General features: G+C 37.2%; 2 protein-coding genes across 6 annotated transcripts; one reads left to right on the forward strand and one right to left on the reverse strand.

The window, feature by feature from the left end:
• Positions 1-671: 671 nt before the first annotated feature.
• On the forward strand, positions 672-6,303 carry LOC127240302 (ATP-dependent RNA helicase-like protein DB10). Of its 5 annotated transcripts, none has more exons than XM_051258885.1 (9): positions 672-910; positions 1,605-1,940; positions 2,287-2,427; positions 3,192-3,260; positions 3,704-3,973; positions 4,216-4,566; positions 4,652-4,929; positions 5,123-5,491; positions 5,603-6,303. In XM_051258885.1, the coding sequence occupies exons 2-9, from the start codon at positions 1,623-1,625 to the stop codon at positions 5,970-5,972; spliced, it is 2,166 nt and encodes a 721-aa protein (XP_051114842.1). In that variant the 5' UTR covers positions 672-910; positions 1,605-1,622; the 3' UTR covers positions 5,973-6,303. The 5 variants fall into 5 exon arrangements, with proteins under 5 accessions (XP_051114842.1, XP_051114845.1, XP_051114844.1 ...); XM_051258888.1 differs by having other exon boundaries at positions 1,610-1,940; XM_051258887.1 differs by having other exon boundaries at positions 672-907.
• A 122-nt stretch (positions 6,304-6,425) lies between these two features.
• On the reverse strand, positions 6,426-8,964 carry LOC127240304 (phosphoenolpyruvate/phosphate translocator 2, chloroplastic-like). Its single transcript, XM_051258891.1, has 9 exons — positions 8,469-8,964; positions 8,131-8,253; positions 7,871-8,023; positions 7,629-7,714; positions 7,457-7,541; positions 7,235-7,354; positions 7,049-7,126; positions 6,818-6,947; positions 6,426-6,676 (listed from the first exon to the last, which is right to left on the reverse strand). The coding sequence occupies exons 1-9, from the start codon at positions 8,856-8,858 to the stop codon at positions 6,603-6,605; spliced, it is 1,239 nt and encodes a 412-aa protein (XP_051114848.1). The 5' UTR covers positions 8,859-8,964; the 3' UTR covers positions 6,426-6,602.
• Positions 8,965-11,036: the final 2,072 nt, after the last annotated feature.

Genomic DNA, 11,036 nt, shown 5'->3' on the forward strand with positions numbered 1-11,036 from the left:
AAACGCCGAAAAGCCCTAACCCTAATACAAAAGTCATTCAAATCGGTCGAACTCGGTGACTTACAAGAATTTGGGTTCGTTGCCACCCTTTTCTATGACAAACCGATGAACTTTTTGATGAGAACGCCGCCGTTGGACCAGTGTTCAAACCTGTAATCGATTTTCTCGTAGATGGAAGAAGAACTTCGAGTCGGGGATAGTGATGGGGAAGAGGTGTGGGTAGAGAGGGATAGGAGAGAAGCGAGGGAAAGAGAAGTGATAGAGAAGTGTTAAATGAGTTATTTAAAGGAAGGGTATAACGGTTCATTACAAAAGAAATTTAACATCGTTAGATCAAATTGATCAAAGTGGAAAATGTGCGAAGTTTTTGAAAATACAAGAAAGTACTGCATAGTTTTTAAAGTATAGGGGAAAACGACCCGAAATTTCCATAAGCAGTCTCGCCTATATAGAATTTATGTCATTTTATCTAGGGATTTCAAGGAGGTGCTGGTGTTCTTGATAATAAAATTGTTTGAAAGAATTTTTTTTTGAAAAAAAATCTAAACAGTGGTAAATTTTTTACACACCTTTTATCATTTGAAGTTTTTGAAATTAAACAGTGGTAAATTTTTTACAATCCATGATCAATTTATATTTAAAATAACAATACAATAGTCTGATGAGGCAGAGGCAGAGGCAGAGGCAGAGGCACTAGTAATTTTTCTATTTGGCATTCCCTTCCCTTCCTCCATCGTTATTCTGTCTGCTTCTTTTCTCTCCAACACAGCCATTTCCCTTCCCTTCCCCATTCCTCTATGTTTTCTCGGAAACGGTTCGTCTCTCTCTCTCTCCCTTTCTCCGACTGAAGATATTGTCTCAGCCAAAGCGGTTCGGAAGAGGTGCATTTCTGTTCCGGAAAAAATTGGTGGTGACGATCGTTTCTTTAACCCTAATTGCCCCATGTTGTTCTTACATTCTAAACCGTGGATTTTCATATTCTGTAGATCCGATCGAGTGTATGACTTATTATGCCATTTTCGCGACAGCATTTACGACACATTAATTTTTTAGGGTTTATTTCGTGATTTGGCAGTGACAACTTTTGCACCTTTCGTGCCAGTGTTGATTTGCGAATGTCTAACTGTATACACCTTTTTCCCCCTTTCAAGTGTTCTTTTTTTCTTTTTTCCCAGATTGTGGATGATAACTTTGATTAAGTGTGTGTGTTTAGTAATTGCTGCTACAGCATGCAATAGCTCAACAATTTATCTCATGCATTCTTGTTTTTCAACATTTGTGTGGAAAAGTTTTTCCATTTTGAAAACATTATGCAACCACTCTACTAAAAAAAGCAAAAACAATTTCAAATGCATAGAAACCTAAAGCGCCAAAAACATCATAGAAGAACACCGTAACACATCCGTAGCTTTTTCCCTTCTCCCCAACTTATTACATTTCTATTATGCAATTCAAGTCTCACATTTCACAAGATTTTCTTTTGATTGCGTGTTATTGCTTGTATTCTTTTGACAGTGAATGTAATTGTTATGTGCGATATTAGCTTTTGACTGTAGCTCTCTTCAGTCTCTTAATGTCTAATGCTTTCTCCTCTGTTTTGTAAGCTAAGGGGAAGCTTTGGTATGGCGGCGGCAACAGCTTCCTCATCATCTGCTCGTGTAAGATATGCACCAGATGACCCCACCCTCCCCAAACCATGGAGAGGACTAGTTGATAGTAACACAGGATACCTTTACTTCTGGAATCCAGAGACCAAAGTAACCCAATATGAGAGGCCTGTTGCACCTTCTGAAGCAAGCTCTGTTCCACCTCAAGAATCTTTGCCTGAACAACAGCCCTCAGGACACTGCAGTGACAAGGATGGTGCAAATGCATGTATCAAAGTCGAGGACAATGGCTCGGATACAATTGCATCTGGAGTAGGATTGGAAACCTGTCAGGTATCTTAAGCAGCTTTTCCTAAATATCCTGGTTTTTTATTTTTTATTTTTATCTTTTTCCATAAAATGGATGGTTGTCTTTGGAAAAAAAAAAAGTGTTCTTGTATAATATATATGTTCAATTTGCAGAGGAAAAATACATACTGTTATTAACATAATACCAATGCTCTAGTTATATACTTACAAAAGTTATGGTTTATTTATTTATTATATATTCTTACATTTGGAGATGCAATGTAATTGCAACAAGTTCATTATTAAATATGTAATGCTGCATAAATATTTGTCTCTCTATATTTTTATGCAGATCATATGTTAAAGTTTCTGTTTTTCTGCTTTGTGATAGACTTCAAGTGGAGGGCCAGATTATCCACAGAATACCCCAGATGTGAAGACAAATGCTTCATGTGAACTCTATGCAACTAAGGGTGTGGAGTCTGGTTCGTCTGTGGAGTCTTACCGCCGTCAACATGAAATTACTGTTACAGTAAGCATTCGTATTATTCCATTTATAATATAAAGTCCTGTTATTTGTGTGCTTTAAACTTCTTGAAGATGATGCATGTCGTATGTATGGACTATAGGGGTATATTTTTACACCCAAGGCCAAAGGGCCTATGGGGGCTCACATTTGAAAACTTGTAGTGGAAAAAACCCAAAGATAGTGTGTTTTGGGGATATTGAAAATTAGAATTGAAATATGTATTGATGTGATTTAAGTAGGTGTTAAATGTGATATTTTGTATATGAAATACACTTTGGACATAATATTTTAAATGAAAATAAAGTGTTTGATATCTTTGTTTTAGGAAGAAAAAATATTCTACTGTTTATGATATGGTTGAAAACTAAGTGAAAACACCACCTAACACACTGTACCTTGCTAGTGTTGTTTGGTCTGTGAATTTTGCATCATGGTTTTGCATTTCTAGTATTATCTTGGAATCTCACATTTTCCGTGGTGGTCAATTGTCAAACTGTCATGATGTTTGCCCATTGATGTTTACCCATTGATCTAATGAGGTCATTATTATAATTTTGTTGTAAAAAAATTGAGCTCGGATAATAGTACATTATTGGAATGCAGTAATTTCATTGTGCAGCATGCTCTTATTGCTAAATGCTAAATATATTTTCCTTTCTGCAAGCTAACCCTTGCCTTCTTTTCCCTTCATACTTCGTTACGATTGTCATTTCTGGTATATTATTTTCTGATTATGCTTTTTATGTTGGTATGTAATCAATTTGTAGGGAGCTAATGTTCCCCAACCATTCATTTCGTTTCAAGCCACTGGTTTTCCTGCAGAGATTTTAAGGGAGGTATGCTCAACATATCTTTGTGTTAAATCATTGTTGAATTGATCTGTTAAAGTAACCACTTGAGGCCCTGAGGAGATTAATAATACATGCTCCAGTGTTTCAACATGTACTTGGTGTCGATGCATATGATTTTTCTTTAAAAAAAGGAGCCAAATGACATACATATCATTGTCATTGTCCCTTTAAGGATTTAATTAAGTACTTGCATTATCGGTGTAACAATTAATGAGAGGAGCCTAGGGAACTATCCTGGATCCACCAGGGATTCCCCTCAAGTCAGTGTTCTTTTTCTCCTATCAGAGTAAGAGGGGCATGGCCGCATGGTCTAATGCTTAATTCATTGGAGTGACAATGCTATTTTCCTTGGACATGCATATTTCAGAATTAAGTAGTTGATATATTTAAAATGTTCTTATAATGTTCATTTCAACCCTTTTTCCCAGATGCAATGCGCTGGTTTTGCTGCTCCGACCCCAATACAGGCACAATCATGGCCGATTGCTCTTCGAGGCCGTGATATTGTAGCCATTGCCAAGACAGGTTCTGGAAAAACTCTGGGCTACTTGATTCCTGGTTTTCTTCATTTGAAAAAAAGGAACAGTAATCCAAAGTTAGGTCCAACTGTTTTGGTGTTGTCTCCAACAAGAGAATTGGCTACACAGATACAAGATGAAGCCATGAAGTTTGGAAAAACATCCAAAATTTCTTGTACGGTATGAATTTGAGATTTCCTTCCACAGTTTGTTGGAAATTTTGATGTTATACAATAGTCATATAATTTTTTCTGTGAAGCAGAGCTGCATATGTTCAATCTTCATCTCCATTTGTCTTTTTCCTTTTAAGTCAAATATTTTTCTCCATTCTTTGTTGAATATAAAAACAGTTAAGCCATGTGTACATGTGAGTTTAGTCATCTTTCCTGTTGCTGATGTTATTTTGATCTTTGTATTCCAAGTGTTTATATGGAGGAGCACCTAAAGGTCCTCAATTGAAAGATCTAGATAGAGGTGTAAATATTGTGGTGGCTACTCCTGGGCGATTAAATGATATTATGGAGATGAGGCGAGTTAGCCTCCATCAAGTGTCATATTTGGTATTGGACGAGGCAGATAGGATGCTTGACATGGGTTTTGAGCCACAGATAAGGAAAATTGTGAAGGAGGTGCCTTCTTCGAGGCAAACCCTGATGTATACAGCAACATGGCCAAAGGAGGTGCGTCGAATCGCTGCAGATCTACTGTCTAATCCTGTTCAGGTCAACATAGGAAATGTGGATGAACTTGCTGCAAACAAGTCAATAACCCAGGTTGCTGTCAGTTATATTTCAATTTTGGCTATCTAACATCTTTGGTAGAGTTAACATACTTTGTACTTTTATCTTTATGTTGTAGTATGTTGAAGTTTTATCACCAATGGATAAACGCCGGCGCTTGGAGCAGATATTGAGATCTCAAGAACCAGGGTCGAAGATAATAATTTTTTGCTCCACAAAGAAAATGTGCGATCATCTGTCAGATAATTTGACCAGGCAATTCGGAGCTGCTGCTATTCATGGAGACAAATGTCAAAGTGAGAGGGAGCACATATTGAATCAGTTCCGTACGGGAAGGTCACCAGTGCTTGTAGCCACTGATGTTGCTGCTCGTGGACTGGATGTTAAGGATATCAGGTTCGTGATTTTCACTCTTCCCGAGGATTATCAGTAAAAGGTTGTCTGCAGCCAGATTTCAATTATTGAGAACACACATTCATCGTTTTACATAAACATGCCGTTACTGGAAAACAATTACATTTCTTGTGCTTAGTGTTTGATTTTTTTTTCTTGATAATATGATCTTATTTCATAGTCTATCTTGTTACAGGGTGGTGATAAACTATGACTTTCCAACAGGAATAGAGGACTATGTACACCGAATTGGTAGAACTGGCCGGGCAGGTGCTACTGGACTTGCATACACATTTTTCTGCAGCAATGATGAAAGACATGCATCAGATCTAATCAAACTACTGGAACGAGCTGATCAAAATGTCCCTGCTGAACTTCGTGACATAATTTCACGTGGAGGTGGCATAGGAAGGGGAGGACCCCGTAGGTGGAGCTCTTCTGGATATGATGGAGGCCATAGTGGAAACTATAATTCTTCATTCAGTGGAAAGTCTGGGGGTTGGGGGGCGCCATCTTCTTCAGATAGGGATGTCGGGGATCATGACAACAATGAGCAGCATAACAGGTAGTATATTGCTTTTTTGGCTTTACCCTATGCTTTTATTAGGCATACCTGATTTTTGCGCAGTTTGGTTCAAGCATTTTTCTCCTTTTCATATAACGGCCATTATTTCAGTTCCTTTGGAAACAACACCGATGCCTCTGGAAGCGCCCCGTACAAAAGTTTCCATGAAAGCATGATGGCTGCTAGAAGCACCAGAAGTAATAACCAAAGTTGCAGCACCATAAGCCCTGCTCGGAATTCAGGGTGGGGTGAAAACCATGGAAGAGATCGCAGCCGTAGTCCTAGCCCAGAGAGATTTGGCGGACCTCCCCCAGTGCGACGCAGTTTTCATGAAACTATGATGCTGCAGCAGCAGCAGGCTCGGCCAGCCAACCAAATCCAACAGGAAGCTGATACTGATGGAGTTGGAGGATCATATCATAAATCGTCTACAGAAAAAGTGGGTGAAGAATTTGCAGGTGGGTCGAACTCAAACTCCTGAAGTGCCCAAGTTGATGCTGTAATTGTTGAAGAGGACAATCCATGAAGAAACAAACCGGTTTGTTTGTTGCATCTTTTTGGCATATTGTTACAGATAGTTGAGCTTTTGGCATGTAGCAAAAACATCATCCTCTACTAAAATACATACTTATTGTGGTAGAGATATGTGGATCGATCAATTCCCGGAAGCAGTAGAATGGAGTTAATGGACTCAGTTGGATGTTTTGTTAGTTAGTTAGTTAAGGCTATGGTATGGTTGGATAAGGGTACTTGTACTACTAACTATGTTTTGAAATGCTTTTGGCATGATGGTTTAGTCTTTCTTTTGTTCATTTTCTTTGAGGATGTTCTGGATAAACTTCTTAATAATAATCTACAAACTAATTTGACAAGGCTAGGCTAGATTAACTATGTATGACAAATAAAATCGGAGTCAACACCATACGCCATCAGATCAGGTCATCTCTACATGATGGTTTGTTTTTATAATCATCAGAAAATTACAAACATTTCTTTCCTTGTTTCATTACAATAATGAATAGCTGCCTCACTCACTAGCTTCCTATCCAAATTTAGTTACTTGCTACTATATGAATGATTGATTGATAGAAATTGGTAAAGAATGGCATGGTCAATTAGCTTTTGGTTTGTTGATCCTCTTTGCTTTTGAATACAAGAATACTCCACTAACAGCCAGAGCAGTACCTACCAATACCAACTCACAATATTAGTAAAAACAACACTTGTTACTAATACTAATAGCACACAAAACAACAAGAGACTGTGTGAACAAACTAACACACAATATGTTAACATAATAATACAAATATAAGCACAAGCACGTACCAACGGCGTTGACAGGCGACACAGGTGTCCGAAAGAAGATTATCGAGGATACGATGACCACTACTCTCTTCACACTGTTTCCTACCGCATGTGTCACTGGTGATACCATTTGCAGAATCATATACGAAACCTGCTCGGAGGACCTCAAATAAGTCTAAAACAGAGCAAAGAAGCTATCTATATGTTTGAATTGATACAATTTTCATCTAACAAATTAAACAATCTTACTACCTGTTGGTATGTGTGGAAGCAGAGACCCGATAAAACAGCTCTCAAACAAACCTCTTTTATATTCAAACCTTGGCTAGCCTGAAACCACAAGATCGATGGATCATACATAATACTACTTACTATTCAGAACCCTTTATTTTTGTTTTTTGTTTTTTTGAAGATGAGGCTACTCCATATGTTACTTACAGCATTTTGCAAGTATGAAGGACTGAACTTGACGCCTTCAAGAAGAATGGCAGTGGGCACCAGAAGTAAAAACGACGTAATGGTCATAATGGAGAAGAGGTTGATGTTATCTAATGTTCCCTGGAAGGAAAAGAAAGGGTAACTCAAATAGGATTTTACTAAACTTGAATTTTCACATGGATTGATGATAGTTGACAGAAATAAACATTTTTTACATCATACCTCCTTCTTAACCATCAACTTCTTGCTGAATACATTTCGTGTTTGGTTGGTAAGGTTAGAAGCCATAGCCGTGCCGAATCCTATCCTGCAAAAAGAAACCATTATCCATCAGGTGACATACACTTGTCTGAATCGAAAGATAGTCCCTTTGTGTTGATCAGGTGTTCTGTACCAGTTGAAAGATGCCTCGGTGAATGATGCCAAAGCCACGCCACCGACAATGGGGACGAGAGAAGAAACAACCCAGATTGATGGCCTCTGTGTGATCAGACTGAAAGTAAATTTGCATATATGTGTTGATAGAGAGTTATGTGAAATTTTACCACTTCACAAATTGGGCTTAGCAGAATCCATATGTGTATATATATATATATATATATATGTAAATATATGAAATGAAAGTAGTTTCAATACCTGACCAAAAAACAAAGCAGAGAGCAAGACAGTGAAGAAAGGTTCCATAGCCTTGATTGTGTGTGTGAATGAAACAGCAACTTTTCCGAGGCTGATGTTTGTTAGAAGGTTTCCAATTGTGTGCCCAATGCCAAGCAGAAAGATTGCTAAAAACTATACATACATACATACATACATACATACAAACATCCATTTCAAGAATCAAACAAACAAACCCTGAAGAAGAGAGAAAAGAATTAATTGATGATGATGATGATGACCTGAGATTTTTGAATATTAGGCTTGGGATGAAGATTGAATCCCCACATCAAAAGAATCAGCACTGTCCCACATCCAAACTGAAACGCCGTTACCGTTGCAGGGTATGGGTAAGCCTTCAGAACCTGTATTTATTTATTTATTTATTTGTTTGTTTATTATACCAAATACAGCAGCATCATAAATTGCAACCCAGACAACATAGAATAATAGTACTAAAAAAGTTGTGGTCTTTAGTATCACGTGTAACTTACTTCCAAAGGAAGAAGAAGGAAGAAAGGGGAAAATGATTAAATTTGAGCATGTGAAAGAAACACAAGAAATGGGAAATGAGAGTTGCCTGTTTGTTGAAGATGTTGAAGTATATATTCAGCAAATACCAGACAAGAAACATGAATCCAAGCTGCAAATATCTTCTTCCTTCTTTGGCATTTGGAACAGGAGCAGGAGCAGGAACAGCAGCACCTGATCTCACTCTCATCGATTCACAGCCCCTCCTCCTGCCAGTGCCCACAAACTTAAATGCTGCCATGGATCTGGTGATTGATGTTCTTGAACACAAACAAAACCGCCCATGACCACTCTGAGAAGAAGAAGAAGAAGAAGTGCAGGAGGAAGAAGAAGGACAGAAGAAGAAAGCAGTGTTGAATCTTGAAGAAGAAGAAGAAGAAGAAGAGGGGTGTTTCAAAAATGGTTTTGTAGGGCAGAGAGCCATTGGATAGCTCCCCATTTTCGTCCCTCCTTCCCAATTTCTTTGCTTTGCTTTGCTTTTCTGCAAGTTTATTAATTTCCCAAGAAGCCCTCCCTCCCACCTTCCTTCCCACTTTAGTATATCTATTTATGTATGTATGTATGTATGTAGGGCCTGGGCATAATCCTAAAACTAGAAGTGAATACTTATTTATGGAGAGCAGCGTGTGGTTTATATGGGTTTACCAAAAGCACATACATCACTATGATATACAAAACAAATAAAATAAAACAAAACAAACTTGGGAGTTGGGACAGCTTAATTTGTATAGGCCACAAAAACATTTATTAACAACTGGACGGACATCTCCCTCCGAAAGCTACCAATTCAAAACTTTAAGCACTTCTTACCGTAACATCATACATGCAATCTAATAATCTATATCTATATGTTGACAAAAATCTATAATCTCTATCTATATCTATATGTTGACAAATAAAAATAAAATAAAACCCAATCTATATATGTATTTTTGTAGGATATTATTAAATTAAATATCATATATATATATATATATGAAGAAAATAAATTTCTAATAAAATAAATATATGATATTTAATTATGCACATATGTTAATTTTTGTACAATGAATATCAATAAACAAATATTGTACAAATATTAGATGCATAACAAATATCAATAATAAATTTGACACTAAAATAAACAAATATTGTCAATAAATGAAGTATTATAATTAATATCTTTTCAAAAAGACAATGATATAAAAATTTTGGCAAAAAAAAAAAAAGGTGCACAATCAAATCCTTCGAAAATGGAAAACAACATCATATGGAAAATAAAATATTATAAAATTTTATTATTGATCAATTAGGAGTGCTACGTGGCATCATTAAAAAAGAAAGCCAATGTCACCCATCTCCTATAAATAAGGGTCATGGTCAATTCAGTTGACACACCGAAGTTACATCGAGGATTCAAGCAAATGGGTAAGTCTATTGTTCTTCGTGACATTCAAAGCGTTCTTTGTCGAAAGTCACTGATTTGGACAAATGATCCAATATTGATTGACGAATCGATTGAGTTAGCGTTCTTCGTTGTATGCTCAAGCCGGAGGAAGGATCAAAGCTCCAAAAAATCCATCAAAGTCAAGGAAGAGCATCAAAGTTTATCCTAAAGCTTGGTGTTCATCGCGTTCTTCACCAAATCATCAACTCGGCTCTCTTCGATCCAAAAGTCAAAGGGACACATTACCGAAAGTGAACCAAATTCACCTCATCAAAGATCAAAGCATCCGATCATCCAAATAAAACATCAAATCTAAAGTTGACAATCAAATCGTTCATACAGAGACCGAAGCCTTCCAAAAGGCCAGCAAAGCCAAACCAGATATCAAAGTCTTGGATCGTTCAAAGAAGATATCAAATCCAAAGTCGAATATCAAATCGCCCACACGGAGACCCAAAGCCCTCCAAAAGTCGGCAAAGCCAAATCAAATATCAAAACCGCGAATAAAAAAAAGACATCAAATCCAAAACTAAGGATCAAATTTTTCTGCACGGAGACCAAAGTCTTCCAAAATCCGGCAAACCAAACCAAATATCAAAACCTTGGATCGTCCAACAAACATCAAATCCAAAGCTATGGGTCAAATTCGACTATACAGAGAACAAAGCCCTTTAAAAGTTGGCAAAGCTAAACCAAAGATCAAAACTTCGGATCGTCCAAAGAAGACATCAAATCCAAAGCTGACGATCAAATTTTCCGCACGAAGACCAAAACCCTCCAAAAGCCAACAAAGGCAAACCTAAGATCAAAGTCTCGGATCGTCCAAAAAAGACATCAAATCTGAAGCCGACGATGAAATCGCCCACACGGAGATCAAAACCCTCCAAAGTCCGGTGAAGTCAAATCGCAAAACAAATTCCTTCATATCTACCAAATGGACATCAAATTCAAAATCGACGATCAAATCGCCGCGCGGAAATCAAAGTCCTCCAAAGGTCCAGTAAAGTCAAATCAAAGACCAAATTCTTTCGAATCAAAGAAGCTATTCAAATCTAAGTTGAAAAACAATTCGACCCGAAAAGAGAATTGGACCCAAATAGAAAATTAAACCAGCTCTAAATCCAAATTAAATATAATTTGTACAAAAATTTATATTTATTAAAAATAACATAATTTTTGTCCGATTGACAA

Source organism: Andrographis paniculata, unplaced genomic scaffold, assembly GCF_009805555.1.
Source record: "Andrographis paniculata isolate CXL003 unplaced genomic scaffold, ASM980555v1 Contig79END, whole genome shotgun sequence".
NCBI lineage: Eukaryota > Viridiplantae > Streptophyta > Magnoliopsida > Lamiales > Acanthaceae > Andrographis > Andrographis paniculata.

What these genes read in the sequence shown, in the direction of transcription:
- LOC127240304 (XM_051258891.1), bottom strand. Translation starts at nt 8,858, where the DNA reads ATGGGGAGCTATCCAATGGCTCTCTGCCCTACAAAACCATTTTTGAAA. An exon ending in ACCGAGGCATCTTTCAACTG is followed by an intron (nt 7,542 to 7,628) that starts GTACAGAACACC and finishes TTCTTTTTGCAG; the next exon opens with GATAGGATTCGGCACGGCTA. An exon ending in AGTTGATGGTTAAGAAGGAG is followed by an intron (nt 7,355 to 7,456) that starts GTATGATGTAAA and finishes TTTTCCTTCCAG; the next exon opens with GGAACATTAGATAACATCAA.
- LOC127240302 (XM_051258885.1), top strand. Translation starts at nt 1,623, where the DNA reads ATGGCGGCGGCAACAGCTTCCTCATCATCTGCTCGTGTAAGATATGCA. An exon ending in TAGGATTGGAAACCTGTCAG is followed by an intron (nt 1,941 to 2,286) that starts GTATCTTAAGCA and finishes GCTTTGTGATAG; the next exon opens with ACTTCAAGTGGAGGGCCAGA. An exon ending in CATCCAAAATTTCTTGTACG is followed by an intron (nt 3,974 to 4,215) that starts GTATGAATTTGA and finishes TTGTATTCCAAG; the next exon opens with TGTTTATATGGAGGAGCACC.